Consider the following 23,139-nt stretch of genomic DNA (forward strand, 5'->3'; position numbering starts at 1 on the left):
AACGGCAGACTGCTGCTGCAGCACAGTCACATCTGTAGTTGCGCTTGTTGAGCTGTGGATGGCAGTACTGTGCCACAGTTTCATCACAACAGCACATAATCCTTCATGTGGTGCACCTGAAGGTTCAGACATCCTAATACCACTGATCTCAGATCAGGTTTCCAGTATTGGATACACAACTCCACTGAAGAAAAACACTACTCTTCATGGAACTTTTCTAAAAAACAAAGTATAAGGACTAGTATAGGTATAAGTATAGGCCTAAGCATATCATGATTTATTATGAAGACGTGGGATTTGAAATTAAACATATGAACTTTTCTCGATTAATATCCCCATTTTATAGGCAAACAGGCACTAAAGTCACTCTTGGGCACATATTCATTTGCTACATTTTAGTCTTTATGTTTAAATTTGACCAAAAAATTGTGTAGGTCTTTATAAGTTTGAAGGACACAGTTATTAGTTCAATTAAAAATCTTTATTTTTAGCCTTGTCAATGACTATACGTTTTGTTAATTTGGCTTAATTTTTCCATTCAGACTCAGTTTATGTATGTTTTTATGTAAAACAAAAGGAAATGTATAAGTGACCCCTAACTTTTAAACGGCATTGTATATTAAAAGACACGCCCCGTGGCCTTACTTTCATCAATGGGTAAAGCCTTTTGAAACATTATGAATATAAATCTACCTAGAACAATTCGAATTCTGTTCTGACTGCACTGACCTCTAGTGGTAGCAAATAAAACCTTTGGCTCTTTTAAAGTCCCAACGGTGGTGTGGGAAAAGGGGAAATGAGACAATACTTTCCTTTCTGTCCCTTAGCTGCGGGGGCCCCCTTAAATACTTTTGTATGTATATCACAGATGATAACAGAGCACTGTTACTAGCCTATGAGTCATTAATTTGTATGTTACCCGGCATTACCCTATGGAAGAAGAACATTTTGGAGTCGTACCACTAGAGGGACTCCCACGTCGCAAGGAACGGTAAATGGGACTCTCCAGATCTTCCAGAGCTTCGAATAACGGTGCGTCGACAGCTCCCGATGTCAAATTCCTTGGCTTCCAGCTAAACATTTAGGGGAACAGCTGGACGATTGTTTGGCAATAAGGTATAACGCAGAAACGGAATCAACGCCAATCACATCGGCTAAGGTACTTGTAAAAAAATAAATAATACAACACGGCAATCATTAAGTAGTTGTTACTGATTAAGACTTTGTTTTTGGTTTGATCCTATTCCTTCGTACTTACAGAATAGGTTGGTAGTGGCTAGCTTCAACAATGATTATGGCTCAAGGAAAGCTAGCCACGCGAACAATAACCAATGGTTGCTGGCAAGCAAGCCTAGCAGCCTAACGTTAGCGAACTAGCAAACGATTGAAGCTCATGGGGTTAAGCTGAGCCGGTCGCCAGGAAACACCAATTATATAATTATAATGCAATTGATTTGTTGGTTTGGTTGATTGTGGATGCTTATCATAGAGAGGTATGATTTGTGAATTTGAACTGATACACTCGTATTAGCATGCTAGCCATCGCTAACGGGTTTCAGCAAAACCTATGCTCAAAATCCAAAGCAAACCAAATCCCAGCCTAATTGACACTAACGTTAGCGAAATTGGCTAACTTGCTAGGCATCCTTGATCATCGTTATTAACACTAGGCCAGTCCAGGCTATTTTGGGCACGCTAATAAAGCTAGGAATCCCACCTTCTCCAGTGGTTGCTTAAAAAGCTACAATAATTGCACATTAGGTAATGCATCAAAAGTAAATGTTAATACTGTTAACACTGGAAAAAACACTGCAACTGAATAGACATATTATAACGAATGTAGGGCGGATTGTTTGGCCTGACTGCCACCAGTCTCATTCAATTCATCAGTTGATTGTCACCTAGGACGCTGGCCGTGAAATATTGATTTTGTCAACCCTAGGCCAACACAGGCTAAGTGATCACAGTTGTTTTCCAAACGGGCTGCCTGGCCTCTTCAGTTCTTTCGTTTGCTATTGTGTTCAGTGAGAGCAACTATATAACCCTATCTATTTATAGACATGTGATTATTTGCCTTTAGATTCCCGAGCATAAAGGACAGCATCATTTTTGGTGCATCATTTGACATCCTTTCAGCCTGAACATGCACCTCATTTTGAACATGGTTTTGAATAATGGGATATGTCACTTTTCATGCGTGCTGCAATGAGTTCGCCAAACATTTTGATAAACTTGTTTGGAGCCATTGGTGTCATGAAATAAGTGGGTAATTGGATGTTGTTTCAAAGCTAACCATATAAAGGCAAGGGCGTCTGATTGTTGATAGCAGCTGCTGGCAACCCTGAGGTCTGCACAAGAACAACAGCCATTGTTTGTGGTTCATGAAACAGCAGATTAAAGTGTGATTAAAGGTCATACCCTAGCCTACTTCAGTCCAATATTGTAGTTGAAGCCATTTGGGGATAAAGTCAAACAAACATGAATATACTGAGCCTATGCCTATTTGTAAACGGTTCCAAGTCTGAATAAGAAAACAAATTATGTGTGGGCTCATGTTTTTTCCTTCAGGGTCTGTGTATTATGTGGAAAGTGCCCACTTAGACTGTAAACTGTAAAGCCCATTATGAATGGTGATTTTTATATCTGATTTAGTATTGGTCATGGGATTGTGATCATGTGAGTAGTTTTTGTTGATTTGTGACAAAATGCAAGCCGTCAGATGTTAGCCTCTAAACCTTGTGTTAAAACTAAAACAGGCTGTAATCGTTCATTGTGTATCAGCAGCACACAGAGGAAATATTAAGGTTTGGGCGTGTGGATGGCATTATTGGAAGAAAGGTCATCTCAGTAAATTAGACATTTCTGTGTTGATACAGGGGCAGGGATGCTGTAATTGTGTTTAGAAGGTCCGATGTTATGTTATGAGGCTATGAGCTAACAATCTCAAGACAAAGAACACTCCTTTTTTATGCCCACTGTTTTTATTCCTACCCTGTAGGAAGTTCTGTAAGATTTGTGTTCCTTTTGTGTGAGAGAATATTTGACATCAGATCCGCTGTCTCTCTCTCTCTCTCTCTCTGTGTGCGGGCGTGTGTGTGTGTGTGTGTGTGCATGCGTGTGTGTGTGTGCATGTGTGCCACTCTGCAGATTGCTTTCTCCCGTGTGGCCAGAGGCCAGAATGCTGGCCAGACATGGACGTCCCAGAGTACCTGGATCTGGACGAGATTGACTTCAGTGACGACTTAGCTGTGAGTCCAAACTAACCTTAATATCAACAGATTGACTTCAGTGACGACTTAGCTGTGAGTCCAAACTAGCCTTAAGATCAACAGATTGACTTCAGTGACGACTTAGCTGTGAGTCCAAACTAACCTTAAGATCAACAGATTGACTTCAGTGACGACTTAGCTGTGAGTCCAAACTAACCTTAAGAACAACCGCTGCAGCACATCTCACTTCAAAGGAGAATAGATCTATATTCATTGGTTCATTTGTTCATGCTGTCACCCAAAGCCCTATCAGACGTGAGCAAGTCTGTCAAAACTAAAGGTCTAAAGTCAACAAACTAGTGACAAACCCACGTTTTCATGTGACTCGTCTCTGTGTCCAGAACAAGGATGTAAGCACTCACGAGGTTTAAATAATACACGGCTTAAGCTAAATAGTCTTATATAGCCTTCTAGTCAACATGGGGTTTGGATCATTAGCTTTTTAAATCTTTCCAGAGTGTTAAGCTTATGAAAGTGGGTGAACATCATCATGTTGATGAAGTCGTGAAGGTGAAACACTGACTGTTTTTCTTCTTCTTCATGTAGTACTCAGCCAAGAGCATTCCAGAGCTGTGCAGAAGGAACGATGGGCAGAATGAAGAGAGACAAGGTACTGAACATGTGTGTTAAGAGACGAGGTACTGAACATGTGTGTTAAGAGACGAGGTACTGAACATGTGTGTTAAGAGACGAGGTACTGAACATGTGTGTTAAGAGACGAGGTACTGAACATGTGTGTTAAGAGACGAGGTACTGAACATGTGTGTTAAGAGACAGAGTACTGAACATGTGTGTTAAGAGAAGAGGTACTGAACATGTGTGTTAAGAGACGAGGTACTGAACATGTGTGTTAAGAGACGAGGTACTGAACATGTGTGTTAAGAGACGAGGTACTGAACATGTGTGTTAAGAGATGAGGTACTGAACATGTGTGTTAAGAGACAGAGTACTGAACATGTGTGTTAAGAGACGAGGTACTGAACATGTGTGTTAAGAGACAAGGTACTGAGTGTGTGTTAAGAGTAGGGCTGAACGATTTGGGGAAATAATCTAATTGCGATTTTTTTCCCCCCAATATTGCGATTGCGATTTAATATGCGATTTTTTTTTAAATTTTATCCAATTTTTTTCCCCAACAAAGCGTAATAAATGATTTCAACATGACCAACACAATATTAGATACATTTAGTGTAAAATATTATTTCCCACAATTTAAATTTTTATTTAACTGCTCATTACAGAATCAAGAACAACAAATCGGTGGCTTTGCCACTGTGCATTTAAGTAATTTAAACAAAGTCATTGTAAGAATAAACACAAGGCATGCACTTTTTAAACACTGTGTGCAAAATTTACCATCTTAAGAAAAACGATAGGTCAATCGCGAACGTTGCGGTTAGAAAATCGTGTTCTATCATATCGCGATTAAATCGCAAATGCAATTAATCGTTCAGCCCTACAGCCTACATAAGTGACAAATGTGTTCTTGGGAGTCAGAGTGAGACAGACTCAGGTTCTCGGGTTGATACGAGACTCGAAGAACCTCATTAATAACTTAGTGAAGGTTGTGTCCTCACATTTTTGTGGAAGCATTTATGTAAACAAACACATGGACGAGGACACATCCCTTCTGTCATACACACAGTTTGACTTGTGAACATAAGTGCACTTCAACCCACACATACACACACACACACACATACACACACACACACACACACACACACACATTCCTCTCACAGCCACTGATTCTGACACAAGTTGGGAGTGGAGAGAAATGGATGGATGAGAGGTGAACTTGTGCTGTGATGTGTGTTTGTCTTATCAGCCCCAGCCATCAACTGGAGCCGGGGCGTGCCGCACAACGGGGCTGGTGTCAAACCGACCGGCATCGCCGACGTGTACAGCAAGTTCAGGCCGGTCAAGCGCGTGTCACCGCTCAAACACCAGCCTGAGGTGCCGGACAGCGAGGCGGAGAGCAAGGGCCCAACGCAGAACGGCGAGCGGAGCAACGATGAGCCAAATGTGGCCAAAGCGGGCCAGGTGGTTGGGGGGGCACCATCTGCCGGCGAGGCCCAGGGTGTGAAGCCCCGCATGGGAGTGAATGCAGGGGCCTTGCTGGGAGAGCTGGAGCATTATGACCTAGATATGGATGAAATCCTGGACGTGCCCTATATCAAGTCCAGCCAGCAGATGGCGACTCTGCCCAGGGTGGGCTCTGAGCGCAGAGCCTTAGGTGGAGGGGGGTCTGTGGGGGGCAGTGGGGGCATGGGGGGCATGGGGGGGCAGCAGCACCAGCGAGAGGAGCCATAGTCTGGCCCGCACCTCCACCCTGCCCCACAGCGAGAGCTCCACCGCGGGCCCCCAGCTCTGCGTCCTCTCCCCTGTCAAGTGGGCCGACATGCGCAAATCCAAATCCCTGGAGCCAGACTTCCTGCGCTCTCCGACGGGCGCCTTCCAGCCGGTGTGCCCCTCCTCTGCCGCCGCTCTGCACTGCTCCTCCACTCCAGAGGGAGGCGCTCTGGCTAGTAGTAGGCCGTTCCCCGAAATGCAGGCTCTAAAGGGAGGGTCAGAAGCATCGGGGAGCCAGTCGATGCTGTTCCCCCTGCAAGGAGGCACCGCTGGCAGGCAGGAGGCGGGGAAGGCCTGGGGCGGCTCCAGGGCACATGGGGAATGTGACGAAGAGGCCAAAAAGAACCAGAACATCATCAACATCGTCCGCGAGGGACAGATCTCACTGCTGGTGAGGAGACCAAACGTTTGAACTGGTTCTTGAAGTGGTTGGTGAACACTTCTGTTCTCTGACAGTTTTGAGTGTCATTGTTTGCATACGTGCGCAGTTGCATGCACCTTTTAAACCTAAGTTTGCTCCACACTGACTAATGTCTTTGTGAATGACTTGGACAGGTGATGGTTTGGGCTTGTTGTAGATAACTTGACTAATCCTGCAGGTTCTCCAGGCAGATGACCTGGAATTTTAAAATGTAGAAAATGCATCTCATATGATTGGAGAAAATGCATCTAATTTCTGCATGGCAAATTATTACACAGAACTCAGCATATAGGTATAATATCCACGGTACAAAGCATGTGACTTATAAAATGGCGTCTGTCTCGTTCTGGATTCTCCAGAAACATTGTGGAACATCAGAGCTATGACACCTTAGGCTTCCAACTGGTGTGGCTAGTCATCATCACCTTGAGCTAATTGAATTGGCTCTGGCCAGCCTTGGACAGCACTCTTCTTGACTGGAGGAGATGTTCACCTTGGCATTTGGTCAGAGCAGAAAACTGACAACACCAAAGCCAAAGCCACAATGTGTTTCCTCGCAGGTCAAAACAAAAGAGCTCCAAACTTGAGCAAACATGTGAATGCCCTATAAAACTACTAACTCTGCTCCTGTCCCCTGCTCCACACACACATGACCCAATAACAGATGATTCCATGAGGTAAGGGGGACATTAACCGCCTTCCTGTTTGCTGCATCTCTAGCCTCACCTGGCAGCTGACAATTTGGAGCTGATCCGGGACGAGGAGGGCAGTAACCTGCTCCATGTGTCGGCCTCTCACGGCCACGCAGACTGCCTGCAGCACCTCACCTCGCTGATGGGGGAGGACTGCCTGACGGAGCGCAACCTCGAGCAGCTCACCCCCGCTGGTCTGGCAGTGCAGGTGAGCCAGCTCATTTCACTAAACTAACTTCAAAGTGTTCCTTAACTGGTCATTTGGTATCTAACAGTTCACGGAGACAAGACAGAGAATGCTAGTATGTGCCTGCAGTAACTCTGTGTGTGTGTGTGTGTGTGTGTGTGGTTGTGTGTTGTGTGTTGTGTGTTGTGTGTGTGTGTGTGTGTGTGTGTGTGTGTGTGTGTGTGTGTGTAGAATGGGCACCTGGAGTGTGTGCGCTGGATGGTGAGCGAGACGGAGGCGATCGCCGAGCTGAGCTGCACACGGGAGCACCCCAGCCTCATCCACTACGCAGGCCGCTATGGACAGGTGAGCACCACACTGAAGCAACGCGGCGTCCTGCTGAACCACCTGCACTCTGCTCTGTATCCACACGTCACAATACACTACAGCTACAATCAGTACTTACATGGTTTACACTACACAGCTACAATCAGTACTTACATGGTTAATACTACAATCAGTACTTACATGGTTAATACTACAGCTACAATCAGTACTTACATGGTTAATACTACAGCTACAATCAGTACTATGGTTAATACTACAATCAGTACTTACATGTTTAATACTACCGCTACAATCAGTACTTACATGGTTAATACTACAATCAGTACTTACATGGTTAATACTACAGCTACAATCAGTACTATGGTTAATACTACAATCAGTACTTACATGGTTAATACTACAGCTACAATCAGTACTTACATGGTTAATACTACAATCAGTACTTACATGTTTAATACTACAATCAGTACTTACATGGTTAATACTACAATCAGTACTTACATGGTTAATACTACAATCAGTACTGACATGGTTAATACTACAGCTCCAATCAGTACTTACATGGTTAATACTACAATCAGTACTTACATGGTTAATACGACAATCAGTACTTACATGTTTAATACTACAGCTACAATCAGTACTTACATGGTTAATACTACAGCTACAATCAGTACTTACATGTTTAATACTACAATCAGTACTTACATGGTTAATACTACAATCAGTACTTACATGGTTAATACTACAATCAGTACTTACATGATTAATACTACAATCAGTACTTACATGTTTAATACTACAGCTACAATCAGCACTTACATGGTTAATACTACAATCAGTACTTACATGGTTAATACGACAATCAGTACTTACATGTTTAATACTACAGCTACAATCAGTACTTACATGGTTAATACTACAGCTACAATCAGTACTTACATGTTTAATACTACAATCAGTACTTACATGGTTAATACTACAATCAGTACTTACATGGTTAATACTACAATCAGTACTTACATGATTAATACTACAATCAGTACTTACATGTTTAATACTACAATCAGTACTTACATGGTTAATACTACAATCAGTACTGACATGGTTAATACTACAGCTCCAATCAGTACTTACATGGTTAATACTACAATCAGTACTTACATGTTTAATACTACAGCTACAATCAGTACTTACATGGTTAATACTACAGCTACAATCAGTACTTACATTTTTAATACTACAATCAGTACTTACATGGTTAATACTACAATCAGTACTTACATGGTTAATACTACAATCAGTACTTACATGGTTAATACTACAATCAGTACTTACATGTTTAATACTACAGCTACAATCAGTACTTACATGGTTTGGGCCATCACCAGCTTTTGAAGGTGTTTAGAGGATGTTGCTATGGTTGTTTGTATTTAACCCCTTTAGCAAGTTTGCTCACAGTAGCTTAGGGACCCCCTTCACTGCAGAAGGGCAAACGTATACCATAGACGTGCTACATTAAACTCTATACTATACTGCTACACTGAACTCTATACCATACACATGCTACACTGAACTCTGTATACCACACACACACATGCTACACTGAACTCTAAAATACACATGCTAGACTGAACTCTGTATACCATACACACACATGCTACACTAAACTCTATATACCATACACATGCTACACTGAACTCTATATACTATATAGATGCTACACTGAACTCTATATACCATACACATGCTACACTGAACTCTATATACTATATAGATGCTACACTGAACTCTATATACCATACACATGCTACACTGAACTCTATATACTATATAGATGCTACACTGAACTCTATATACCATACACATGCTACACTGAACTCTATATACTATATAGATGCTACACTGAACTCTATATACCATACACATGCTACACTGAACTCTATATACTATATAGATGCTACACTGAACTCTGTATACCATACACATGCTACACTGAACTCTATATACTATATAGATGCTACACCTAACTCATACCATACACATGCTACACTGAACTCTATACCATACACATGCTACCAGTTGGCTGTAATGGGATGTAGAGATACAGTTACTCCTGAGGGGAGGGAGGGCTGAAGATGAACAGAGCAGATACTCCTGAGGGGAGGGAGGGAGGGAGGGAGGGAGGGCTGAAGGGGAACAGAGCACTTACTCTTGAGGGGAGGGAGGGAGGGAGGGAGGGAAGGCTGAAGATGAACAGAGCAGGCCGACTTGGCTGAGGTTTTGCTAATAAGCTGTAATTTGATGCCAGTTGTCCAACACAGTATCTGCTGTGCCAAAGGAAACACAATACTGTGACAAGACTAGTGCTCATCGCCAACCGCAGACTGCCCTATCCTGTCGCTGCTCAGGAAAGCTGGCCTGGTACATTGTAAAACCTAAGTCACCTTGTGTAAACATCAGACATTAGTTTAATTTCAAAACATCAATTAAATCAAATGTATATCATGCAGAATAGGAATGTTATTAACAGCTGATACCCAACATTCATTAATTGCACTGTTAATTGTAAGGAGACGGTGCTCTTATTTATTGACCTTTGAAAGCCCTCATTCCCCTATGATTCACAGGCAGTTTATAGGAAGAAATATCTGAAGAAATATCTGTCTTCTCACTACCCCTTGAGCATCATCTCTTCTAGTTCCCTCTGACTGGGTTATTGTTTTGTTTCTGTTGCGTGGGGGATTTACTTTTTGAACAGGGCATTTCCCCCTAGAGGATATTTTGGTTTTGTGGAGTGATCGTTCTTTTGTGCTTCCTGTTTTGTGCCTGGGATTTCTTCTTTGCCTGAGTGTAGTATTAGTTCTTTTGTGTTTTTTTCCTTGACGGTGTTGTTGTCCTCCTTGAGTTTATTGTTGTTTGTTTGTCTGTTTGTTTGCTTTGCTCAGGAGCGTATCCTGCTGTGGCTGCTCCAGTTCATGCAAGAGCAGGGCATCTCTCTGGACGAGGTGGACCAGCAGGGGAACAGCGCCGTGCACGTGGCCGCTCAGCACGGACACCTGGGCTGCATCCAGGTAGGCATCCGGGGGCTCCTCCGGGGGGTTCCCACCGGGGCCCCTGCGCTGGAGCCTTCCTCTCAGCCTCTCAGGCCTGACCTCAGCTCTTTTCATCCAGCGTACCTTTGCTGGTGCCAGTGTCTGGGAAGTAGGGGTTTGTTTTTCTCTGCAAAGGACGTGGTAGAATAACAGGGACAGGATGAGAAGGCCCTCCCCACTGCTTCCTGTTCATGGTCTTAGGCGAAGCCTGGCTGGCTCTGGGTCAGTTGAGTGCCTGTTGACCGTAGGAAGAGAAGCCGAGTGAGACGATGGAGGACCGAGCCAGCTGAGACGTCCCCTGCCACAGAACCTTAACAATTCAGGGGCACTGCTGACACACACGCCACCACAACACATGACGCAACACCACAGTAATCCTGCTGCACATTTACACAGTCCTTTATGTGAGAGTTAAGAGACTGGAGCCGTGCTGTGGAACCTGTGCTCTGTGCTCTTTGGCATCCTTTTATAGGAATTCTTTATCGGAGTGTTGAAGGATACAGTGTAGCAAAGCCAGCGGCTAAAGGAGAGATGTGACCCTCGCTTTCTGTGTATGAAATACAGATAGATTAGTGCATTTCAAAGACCCAATCATCCTCGCTTTCTGTGTATGAAATACAGATAGATTAGTGAATTTTAAAGACTGTATGAAATACAGATAGATGAGTGCTTTTCTAAGACCCAATCATCTCGCTTTCTGTGTATGAAATACAGATAGATTAGTGCATTTTAAAGACCCAATCATCCTCGTCTTCTTTTTTCTTCAGTTGTATTACAGTGATGGTCTTCTTCTTCTTCATCTTTCTCTTACTAGTGGCGTTAAGTGTCATTTTTAGACGTCTGTTTCTGTTCCTCTAGACCCTCGTGGAATATGGCTCAAACGTGACCGTGCAGAATCAGCAAGGCGAGCGGCCTTCCCAGAGTGCCGAGCGGCAAGGCCACACCACCTGTTCCCGCTACCTTGTTGTCGTGGAGACGTGCATGTCATTAGCCTCTCAGGTGGTGAAGCTCACCAAGCAACTCCACGAGTAAGCCCCGCCCACATCTCACCCTTCCACCAATCAGAGTCCACTCATGAGCAGTTAGCCATGTGTCTGTATTTTTTTTGTCGTTCTCTTTAGACAGGAAGTACAGAAAGACTAAGACAAGCTAATGAGTGGCTGAGGTGAGTGAGTGCTGTTGTGTTTGGACTGTTTTCTTCCTCAGGCAAACGACAGCCAGAGTGACCTTACAGAACCAGATGCAGCTCCTCCTGCAGCCACTGGAGGCAGATGGATCTCAGCCCCTGTCCCCAAGGTCTGCTCCTCTCCTCTCCTCTCCCCGTCTCTCCTCTCCTCTCTCCGTCTCTCCTCTCCTCTTCTCCCGTCTGCTGATCTCCTCTCTCCTTTGTACCTTCACCTTTTGGCTCATTTTATACATCTCATCACATTTCCTCCCTTCTCTCCTCTTTCATCACCCTCTCTGCACCTTCTCTCCTCTTTCATCACCCTCTCCACACCTTCTCTCCTCTCTCATCTCTTTTTCTGTCTTCAGCCCTCTATGTACTGCAGGAGGTGTCCACCTCTAAACATTTCACCCGTTAACACTCTCCACTAAGCTCCATCTTGACCTCTTGTGATGTTCCCTGTTCCTCCTCCCTCTCCAGTCACCTGATCCCCCCGGCGGAGTCCTGGCCTGAGATGACCCTGACGGCAGAGGTGTCCGCGGGGGACGGGCAGTGGGTGCTGAGGCAGCGCGGGGCCGAATCAGAGACCATGATCCGGAAGCTTCTGGGTGGAGAGCAGCCGGAGCGGGCGGGTGAGGGCGGGGCTCAGAGGCGGTTGGGCGTCGCTGAGAAGAGAGATCTGAAGCTGGCGCGGCTCAAGCAGCTGATGCAGCGCTCCCTCAGCGAGTCGGACTCGGACGTGTACCCGCCCGACGACGCCAAGCAGGCCCCTGGGACGGCCTCTGGGACGGCCCCCAGGCCCGAGCGGCCCAATCAGCTCCCCCTTGCTGCGGCAGATGAGCTGCCAGCGCCCCCTGCTGGCCCTGCTGGGTTGTACACGCTGACGAAGAAGCATCCTCATCATCCTCACCCAGCTCAGGGCTCCACCGCCGAGCGCAAGCTCTCCTTTGCGCTCAGGACTTCTCGATCCGTGGACGGACCGGACCCCTCGCCCACGTCAGACGAGGCCGACCCAGAGGCCAACTCTGACGCAGGGGGGCAGAAGGTGGCAACCAGCCCCAAGAGCGCGCTTAAATCCCCTTCGTCCCGCCGCAAGACCGCCCAGAACCTGAAGCTGCGCGTCACCTTTGATGAGCCAGTCGCCCACAAGGAGGCGCCAGAGGGCGAGGCCCGAGCGGCCGCAGGGGAGAAGGCCGGCAGCAGCCGCACCTCTGAGTCCGGAGAGACGTGGAAGAGGCCTTTCGGGACGTTCCGCTCCATCATGGAGACGCTGAGCGGTAACCAGAACAGCAACAACAACAATGTCCAGTCCGGTACTGGGTCGCCACAGGGGCCGACAGGTAGGAAAACAGACGGCAAAGCTGGGGCCACGGGCCTGCCCAAGGGCCGGAGCAAGCCCAGCGCAGTCTAAGTGCCTTCCTCTGGCCAGTTGGAGCCTCTCCAGGGCCCCTGTGGCTCAGCAGTGTTGAGGGCCACGGATGGGAGACCCAGGGAGCACATACCCTAATAACTGTCTGCCTCATAGTGATGCATGCCACTCAGGGTCACAGTGGCGTCTCAAAGACAGGAAAGGCAGAGAAGACAAATGTTGACATTCATAAAACATTCACCATCCTCGATGTCACATACTTGAGGATAAGGATTTCTTTTACCACTCCAATTCAAAGAGTAATCAGGACCTTTTTAGATTTTTTTTTGTTTTTTTTAGTTATGCACTTATTTATAATTTGCTTTTAGGAAGCACTCAAAATATATATCAGCACAAAACTGTAATCAGTGTCACTGTATATAACAAAAAAAAAAAAAAACATTTTGTATATCTATGATTTATTTTGTCAAAAACATGTATTGAAACATTAGCCATGAAACGGTCAACAACCAAATGCAAAATGGATGTGTTGAATTGTGATTTCTTTCCTATCCTTCCATGTTTGAACAATGCTAAGGATAATCTTCCGTTATTAATTTCACTTCCATGAAAAATGAATGACATGAACAATAAATGATGTCTCTTGTAAGCATTTCTGGTGATGTTTTTGGTAGCAAATTCTTCTTCACGGTAAAGATAAGGGCTTACAATGACATTATCCTAAGGGAGGGCATCAAACTGTCTTGTTTAGTTGCTAATATTATCTATTTAGTGACCCGATGGCAATAATGGTCTACATAAAGTTTCAGATTTGATTCTCACCAAGCGAACTGGACTGTGGTGTGTGTGTGTGTGTGAACACACTAAGTTGAATGGCAGGAAGCAACTGAGTCTGGTGTCATGGAGGACGGGTCCGTTGGAATCTGGGTTTTCACTGAAACATAACATCACTTAGCGCAGGGAGGGCTTGCAACAAGGAAAAACACTTCTGTGGTTCAGGATTGATTAAATGATCAGGGATTGTTGAGTCAAATAACATACTGTTAACCAGCAGTGGAACAATCCACCCAGTCCACCCATCAGTACTTTGTGATTACATGCCAAGGTTACCTATTTATTTACACCTCAATGTTTACTTGTTGAGCTATGAAGCTATTTGAAGAGGACATGAATGATCGAGTATGTTCAAACGCGACATTTTAGTCAAACATGATGGAGTGACCCATGCAAAATATCTAGTTATACTTATTTACTTTTCTGTGATTTTTGTGGAGATCAAACTGCATTTCTTTTGACTCGCAGGCAAACGCATAGAAAAACCCCACACCTGGGGATGTAGCAGTGGGCTTTCAGTAAGTGAAGTTAAACTGACGAATTAGGCCTCGTTTATTGGACAGCAGCTTTGAGGCAATATCCCAGGGAGTCGTCCTCCACCTCTGAGCATCCATAGCGGTTTAATTGGGGCTGTTGTGTGTTTGGAGAGAGAAACGTTTAGGCCTGGAGCGCTCGAGCTGCCGGCGAGCATGAAAATGGAGGAGACAGGAGCGTGATTTGACAGGGGGAGTCATCTATAGATTTTTGTGTCCATTGTTTTGGCTTATTTGTGTGTGCTTTACTCAGTCAATCAAATATAATTGACACCACTGGGCTGTGTTGTTGCTCGGATGACAGCAGTTAATGCCAGAAGAAGGGGGGAAAAAGATAAAAGAAAAAAGAAGCTGCAAAGTTCTCCCTGTGAGGGATGGGGAAAGGTTTCTGCCAGAGCCGTGACAGTTGGTCAGTCCTCAACAGCATTAATTGATGTAATGGTAGTGATGATGGAGCTGGAGAAACAAGCAGAATTTCAATACAATTATAATTAGACCTACTGGTCCTGCCGTGCGTTGCCAGGCACCCCTGGAAAACAAAGAAGGCTCTGTATCATAGTCCACAGGCTCCACACCGCAGATAATATGCGTGCTAATGCTGCCGCTACTGCCACATAACAATTACTTCAATTTCTTTTTTGAATTCAGCCAGAGAGATTAAAACAATATGCACACACATTTCAGAATTTTCCCTTTTGCTTCTCGGAATTCATGGTGACTGTTGATAATTTAAACCACAATGTTCGAGACAGTACGATGCTGAAATTGAGATCGTCAATTAAATCAGCTGAGAATATCACAGGCCCCTGCTGATTTTGTCAACAGGCGGTGTTGGGCGTCATGGGATGAATATAACGTTTATTACCAGTAGAGAGCAGTGTTGCTGTACAAATGTGTCAGTTAAAACTTTTCTAAATGATGGAAATTCTTTGAGAACAAATTCGAGTGATGTGTGATTAGATTGCGTAACCTAATTTTAAGGTTGAATGAGATTAAAATATGTATTCACACAAGGCTTTTCATCAACAGCAGAAGCTTTTATAGCCTAAGACATGGTGTTTCCTGAGGACATGCTGAACTCATCGGGACCCCAGTTGATAGGAAGAAGTAAGGGCATTATTTACGTATTTGTTTCTCTGCTTACAGGGGGAGCATCTGAGAAATAAATATAATGGAGTAATGGACTTAAACTTCAGGTGGGATGACTGTAGAAGGCACTGGCAAGATATAGCCAATAGCCTGTTTGGATCATGGAAACAGCCATTAAACCAAATAGATGTAAAACATATTTTATTTGTTAGTAGTTTCAGTTCCACAACACGTTATTGCAATTAAGAGAAAACTATTTTGAATTACTTATACATTTAGAAAATATATAGTATATAATAGTATTTCTTCCTCTTGACAGAAATGAACAGAACCCTGCCGTATGAAATACTTTGGCAGTGAAGAGGACTGCATAACTCTCCAGCCTTATTTGGCCTTAAGGACCAGAGTTTCAAAGGCATTTGCTAAAAAAAAAATATATGCCCTTCACCTTCCATCATATGAATTTTATTTATATTATGTGTAACACATTCAATTATTTCTCATATCCTTAAATGGATAGAAGAATTTAATGTAAACAGAATATAACATTTGATGTTTCAGCACAGGCTCTGAATATGATGATGAAAAACGTGATATTTTTACCACATATGTTGAGCAATATTCCATTTGTTTTGCTTTGTTATGTTAGGCTATTTTTTATTTTGCTTGTTTAATTTTATTGTGCTCCATCCATCCAATCCATGAGTGCAGAACATGCTAATTCAGCCAGACAAGGCATGTATAAGGACACAACTTGTGTTAAATAAAATAATTTAACTCACCAAGTTATGAATGGTGCAGCAACCAGCATTATCAGTATTTATATCAAACAACAGATCAATTAGTTATCTATAGACTCCAAATACTGAGTCATGTTTTTGTGTGCTTGCAGGATAATGTCAGAGACAGGATAATATGCTCAGAAAAAAAGGGGAGAAAAAGTGTTTGAAAAAACCTCCTGAATAAAGCCTCCAATTCCCTCTCAGGGTTGTAGTGCGCCTATTGAGTAGACAAGTAGAGCGCTCCTTCTGTCTCGCACTTGACCAACCTCTGACCCAGCTGTCAGTGAGCCGGCCAGGAAAAATACTTTAAGAAAAGACAGCTGGCAGGTATCATTCCACCGCCTGCTAAAAAACCTCACACATCTTTATACATTTACACCTCACCAAAAACCACAGGTCCCTCCAAGAGAATCCAGTCAGTCTGAATGAATGAATCTCACCTGCTGGGGGAAGCCAAATGTCAAAAGCATCACAAGTGTACTCACGTTTACAGCCGTGTAACTGACCAAGACGCCGTCTTCCCTAATAACGCAGTTCTGTTTTAGCAGAGAACTACAAGTGTGGGATATCTACCGGGGGCACCCAAACCATAACATTCACTTTCAGGTATTTGACATCAATCAAAAGGTAAAACCTGCCATGGGCATCAGTTTAATCAATTTAATTTAATCTAATCAAGTTCTATGATCTGCACTTCAGTAACAAGTAACAACTGAGGATAAACAAACCATTTTCAAACTAGATCTGTAGACAGATTCTCTCTGACCTGACCCCATAGTAGCAGTCTTAAACATTGTACTCATAGAATTCTTTGATGAAACCCTTCAGAACCAGGTTGGCTATCGGTTTCTGGCATTTTCTAGTCTGTATATGGTGACTGCTGTCACTGTCACCGTGGTTTCTTCAGACACTATGCCATAGGATGTGGATATGGGGACACACAAGTCTCAGTGATGGGGAGTAGCTTTATATAAGGGCTTCCTGTATCAGCAGATATTTAGGTTAATAAATAAGGTACTTTTACTTAATATTCACTCCAGCCACAAGCCGTCCACTGGCCCTTTGGTCCTAAATGGTTAGATCGCCCTTGGAAAAACAGCATAGAATCATAGCACAAATGTTGGCTGTGCTGCATTTGATCTGTTTCAAACAAACCTCTGTGTCCTTCTCAACTGAAATAGTGTATGTGTGTGTGTGTGTGTGTGTGTGTGTGTGTGTGTGTGTGTGTGTGTGTGTGTGTGTGTGTGTGTGTGTGTGTGTGTGACCTGTGTGTGTGGTGTCATTCTGTAACCTTGTCTTGAGAAAGTGCTGTGAAGAAAAACACCAGCACTCCTCCAAACCAAATATTTGGATATTGAAATAAAGCTGTAAGAATGTAATTTCTGCCTCCTCGTCTTTCTCCCTCTCTCAGTTCACCCATGGGAAACACAAAAGCAAAACAGCTGCCAACATCAAGAATCTGTGCTGCGGACACATCTGTCTGTTCAACACTCCTTCGCTCTATTCTGGGATGCTGGGCTCAGCTCTAGACACGTATTACAGTCACAAACAATATGGTTTGGATTTGACTCTACTGGTACGTTTGACAGTTTGATGACTTCGGTCAGCACATAACACTCCAGGTAATGCCTACAATGGCAAGACAGACAGTGTGGCAGATGTTCAAAACTGTTCTAAAATGTTTTTTTTTTTTTTTACAACCCACCAAATAACTCTAAAAAGGTAGGATACTGGATATTTTATTGTTGGGAAATGTTAAATTCTGATGTAAACACTTGATGCTACACAGCAATTAGAACCAACCAACAATCAATACAGGTTTACTGGATTCAAACTTTGCATTTAGACTGAAAAATCTTGTGTGTACGTATTGTGTATTATCTACTGTCTTATCTATTACAGTACTGTAATAGAATTAAGAAACAGTTCCAGGGGTTTTTAGGGTCCAAAAACGAGATTGTATTTCCATTGTTCCAAACTTCCAACAGGCCGTACCGCGAATCACACTAACTACAGCTGAACTGCACAGGCCTGTGAGATGGTGTGTATGCTTTCATTGAGTGATTATGCTCTGTATGATGCCACCACTGACAATGGCGTAGTTAAGAGTCTCTAAACTACATCAGCTTGGAATCAATAATCCAACATATGGTGTGCAATACAGTCTTGCCACAAAAATGTGTTTTCCCAGCAATTGCATGGCCTGTGAGTCATAGAGACAAGATGACACGGGTGCGATGCTGACTCAGGACAGAGACCAGAAGTGGGCGAATGGAAAAGAGACCGGACACAGAACCATGCTGACGCCAGCTTCAAGGAGATTCGTCAGAAGTGCTTCTCTGTACAATTCATAATTGTATGAGAATATGAGAATTTCACACACAAACCATGAACTAAGGAACTGACTTGCCACATTACACCTTAATGATAGTGAATTGATGGAATTGGAAAAACTAAAGCTAGGTATCAGTGAAAAAAGCCCAACTCTGGTGTACACCACGATGAATCTAATCCGATTGAAATGATGATTCGTTATCAGCTCTCTTGTATTGTTCTGTATGCCTTGATGTATCCGGCAGCAATTGTTCCTCTCACCCGATGCGTCTGTAAAACAAGCCTTTGAGTTTTTTTCCAGTTGAGCACAAAGTCAATGTCAAGTAAGTAGAAATTATGCCAATAAAGGCCACCATCATTTTACACACCATCACCACTACCTGCCAATGTCTGGAATATGCCACAGTGGTGAATGGAGCAGAGGAGAGGGTGAAGCTCAGGTACGCCCTCATTGTTCAACATCTGATGGCCTTACCTTTGCCTCAAATTTTCTGCCGTTGCTGTTTGTAGGCCTTTTGGGTTTATTTATTGGAATGCAACGGTTCCTTTAACCTTTTCCATTGATCTCTGAGTGTCTCCCATTAAGTCTCCCATGTCAGTCCGCAGGGACAGAAATAACCAGTCCGACCGCTGGCAGCCAGCAGCCCCTCCGCCCCTCCCCCCCAACACCTCCCTCCCCCCCAGGGGAGAGGCGATGGCAGCGGCACCATCATTTAGGTCTGTGTTCCGCCGTCCACCTTATTTGCTGTAAACAGCACCTCATTACGCCTCAGCAGACAAGCGTGGTGGCGTTATGGCTCAATGCCTCTGCTTGGCTCGTTTGCAATTCTGTGGTGGGGTGGCAGTGTGTGTGTGTGTGTGTGTGTGTGTGTGTTTGTGTGTGATGGGGGATGTCCCGCGGGTGGGGGGTCTGGAGTTGTCGCAGACTGTCAAGGGGTTCTGGTGGCCGGGGTGGGGGGATCAGAGTTTCCGTTTGAGGCTCTCCCTCATCCTGTTCCATCCTGGGCAAATGGCTTTTACTGCTGACATTTCGTTAGAGACAAGACAGATGGGGGTCCCGAGTTTTCTCTAAATCACCCCCTGGCCTGTAAGGAGCAATTCATCCTGCTCAATTTTATACATCCTAAAGAGGACTAACAGCTTTGGGTGCTGCCGTTTATTTTGTTTGACATCATTGGAAACATTTCTCTCTTTCTTTTCATCTCTCTATTTCTCATTTTGCCTTCCTATGTCTGCTACTCTCTGCTTCTCTCCTTCTATCTCTCCTTATTTCTCTCCTCTTCTTCTCTTTTTCACATCAGCATCTTTCTTTCTTCGTGTTTTGCTCTCTTTCTCTCTCTCTCTCTCTCTCTCTCTCTCTCTCTCTCTTTCTCTCTCCCACTGTCAATATAAAATGCCCACATTCTTTTTTATAAGGATCACTTGATTTTGTCCAGACATTGGCTGGGCAGTGAACACATCCCTATTATTCGCCAAATGATCTCACGTGTTGATGTTACAAGTATGGGTGTTCTCCTGTCCCCAGTGCTTCAAAGTGTGATAAATTATGGCATTGAATCAAAGCACGTTCCTTAGCTACAACAACCAGTTGTTCTGTTTAGTATCCCTTTCATTTACCCATGTAAGAAAATTGTAGAGTGGACTCCATGTATAGCAAAGGTGCTTATGATGATGTGACTTTGTGATTAATTCCCTGTCTTCTAAGTTCTACTTAAGGCCAGATCCTTTACGGGTCAGTCAAAGCAAGACTGAGATGATGAATAGACCTACGTCTTTCAGCAAGATATATTTGGAGAGTGGGAGTTCACAGCACAACTAAAATAACTAATTATGACTTATTATTCCAGACAGACCATGAAATGGATAATCGCCATCTATTAAGAACAAACAATACTGAATCATTCTTTCTCCTTTTTCTCTCACACTCTCCTGGTCATTCCTCCTCCTTCTTTTAGCTTTCTTCTTCTTCCTCTCTTTCTCTACCTCTTTCTTTCTCCTTCTCATCTTCCTCTCTCTCACTCTCTCACTCTCCCTGTCTCTTCCCCTGTTCCTCCTTCTCCTTCTCTCTCGCTCTCTTCCTTTTCTCTGTGTCTTTGCTCCATGAGTGACCTTTTAAAGAGTGAACTGAGACAATTGGCCCTCTGTGAGTTCACACCATGGCTCAGTGAGACTGAGAGAGGCCTGCTCGCGCTTCATTGAATGACTAGTGTTCACAGCCAGTGCATGGCACAAGTGTTAGCGTATACATGCACACCATACAGTGTGGTGGACAAGTGTTAGCGTACACATGCACACAGTGTGGTGGACACTGAGGGAGTCCATCCCAAGACTTACACAAGCAGAGATGTGTATCATTGTTTGGGGTGATATTCAATGGAGAGATGATTTGTGTTAATGGCATACATGTTGAGGGGCTGTTACTCTAAGCAGAAAAAGGGCACACACACACCTCCCATTATAGTTGTCACCCATCAGCATGTACCTGAATGGTGTGCAATGGTCATCACTAACCACAAATCAATTTTACATTTGTAAATTGTTTTAAATGTCAAAGATGAATGAAGTAAAACCAAAACCTCCTAGGTAAAACTGTTAGCAGCAATATGATTATGTATCTTGAGTTTAACACTGTCATCTATCAATTTCATTAAAGATAAAAGACCAGTACCTGTATAGTGATCATCACACCATTTCAACATGGCACAATGGTCCATCATTTGATTACTTGTAATAAACAGCAGAAGCTATGTGAAGCATTCGTACTTTTTTGAAAAACCAAAAACGTGGAAACCACCATATTTAGACTTCGAACATAAACTCTTTGAACTCAGATGATTATGAATTGTATCATGTAACGTACAAACCTGAAAGTAGACTTTGCAAATTCAAGTCTTTGGAAATTTTATATACTTTATTGTATCATCCAAAGTACCATCCGAGTACTTATGGTGGCTGTCAAACGCCATAACAACGTGAAAGGCCCCATCTCAAGCCCGTGTTTTTGTTTGTCCATTCTGGGCTACTGAAAACATGACGGCGCGACATGATGGACCCTGTGGAAGAGAACCCACTACCTACGTACATACGATGTGTGAGCAGGCATACTGCTGGGATACGGACTTTTTTATAAAGAACAAGTCAACACAGGTCTACATGATCAACGCTGGTCAACATACATGACCAAACTGTTTTGTATAACCTCAGGGTCAGGTTCATTTGGCTGTGTATATGTCATTGTGTTGCCTTTTTCTATTTTCTTCATTGCTGTCCAGCTGATCCTCTCTGTGATCCAGGGGCCCAGATACTTCTCCATTCAAATTCTTCGAAGAAGGTACTTCTACTACTAAATAGACGAAGGAGTTCTCTCTCAGCTCTACCTCTCCTCCAAGACCATCACTGCTGCCACACACTCTACCCTCACCAGTTGCCTAACGGACATTAAAACATGGATGCAAAGAAACTTTCTGAAACACAACTGCGATAAATACTCCCTTACCCGCCCCACTCAGGATTTCACACTCAATATTGATGGTTCCATTGTCACCCCCTCCACCCAAAACCGTAACCTGGGAGTCACCTTTGACCCCACCCTCTCATTCTTGCCCCATGTAATAACATGCCTCCTCCCGATGCCAATATTGTGTAAATAATAATAAAAATAGTAATAATACATCACATTTATATACCACATAAAAAGGTAAAAAGAAAATAATAAAAATGTTTTTTATTTATTTATTTATTTTCTTTTTACCTTTTTATGTCTTTACTACAGAGTTTATTGCTTGTTTTCTTTTTCAGTAATTATTGCATCTTTGAGAACTTTGAAAAGTGCTATATAAATGTGATGTATTATTGTTATTATTATTTACGCAATATTGCCAAAATCGGAAAAGTACTATCTCTCCAGGATGGAGAAAATCGAATCCACACTTTTATTACATCACGACTAGACTACTGCAATGCACTCCTATCTGGATGTAGCATCAACCCAATAAAGAGCTTCCAACTAATATAGAACACTGCCACTCGCACACACACTTACTACAACTAAAACATATGAACATCACCTGTACTTGCTTCCCTGCACTGGCTCCCTGTCAATAGTAGAATTGATTTCAAAGTAGTCCTTCTAACATAAAACGCTATATGTATCGTGTACATTTACCACACGTATGCAAGCATGCTTATCCTGATACAGGAGTTTTTCCTTGCCCCTATCACTGTTGTGCTTGATCCAGGGGGGTTCTGGCCCTGGGCTCTGTAAAGCGCCTGAGACTATTTTATTGTTTTGGCGCTTAAGAAATAAAATTGAATTGAATTTCGCTGTGTAAATAATATAAGCCTCAGTAAAAATAAAACCTCAGTATTCAGTGTAAAACTCAATTGTAAACTCAATAAGGGTAGTGAGCATAAGGACTATAAGTTAGTTCTTATACATTATATACAGTAGATGAGCTCCATGGATGGCCCTGTAGATATGTCAACTAAATACTGTTCACCTCCTTCTCCTTCAACTAGGAGGTGGTTGGGGCAAGGGTTCATAACGCTGAAGCTGTATCTGGGCATGACAGGGGCAGACCTATACCAGATATCCTTTGATAGTACTAACATCAAGGCTGCGATTAAGCCATAATAGTAATGTTGGTTAGGTTGCACCTAATATCGATCAATAACCTTTAAATCAGGAGTT

The 23,139-nt window shown here is 43.4% G+C and overlaps 1 protein-coding gene across 1 annotated transcript; it reads left to right on the forward strand.

The window, feature by feature from the left end:
• The first annotated feature begins 784 nt into the window (after positions 1 to 784).
• Positions 785 to 13,529, forward strand: LOC105907576 (synuclein, alpha interacting protein). The gene is made up of 11 exons (XM_031570102.2): positions 785 to 1,159; positions 3,148 to 3,248; positions 3,816 to 3,879; positions 5,098 to 5,480; positions 5,572 to 6,012; positions 6,763 to 6,942; positions 7,153 to 7,266; positions 10,197 to 10,322; positions 11,202 to 11,371; positions 11,550 to 11,639; positions 11,989 to 13,529. The coding sequence occupies exons 2-11, from the start codon at positions 3,192 to 3,194 to the stop codon at positions 12,917 to 12,919; spliced, it is 2,556 nt and encodes an 851-aa protein (XP_031425962.1). The 5' UTR covers positions 785 to 1,159; positions 3,148 to 3,191; the 3' UTR covers positions 12,920 to 13,529.
• The last annotated feature ends 9,610 nt before the right edge of the window (positions 13,530 to 23,139 follow it).

This window comes from Clupea harengus, chromosome 7 (assembly GCF_900700415.2).
Source record: "Clupea harengus chromosome 7, Ch_v2.0.2, whole genome shotgun sequence".
NCBI classification, from domain to species: Eukaryota; Metazoa; Chordata; class Actinopteri; order Clupeiformes; family Clupeidae; genus Clupea; species Clupea harengus.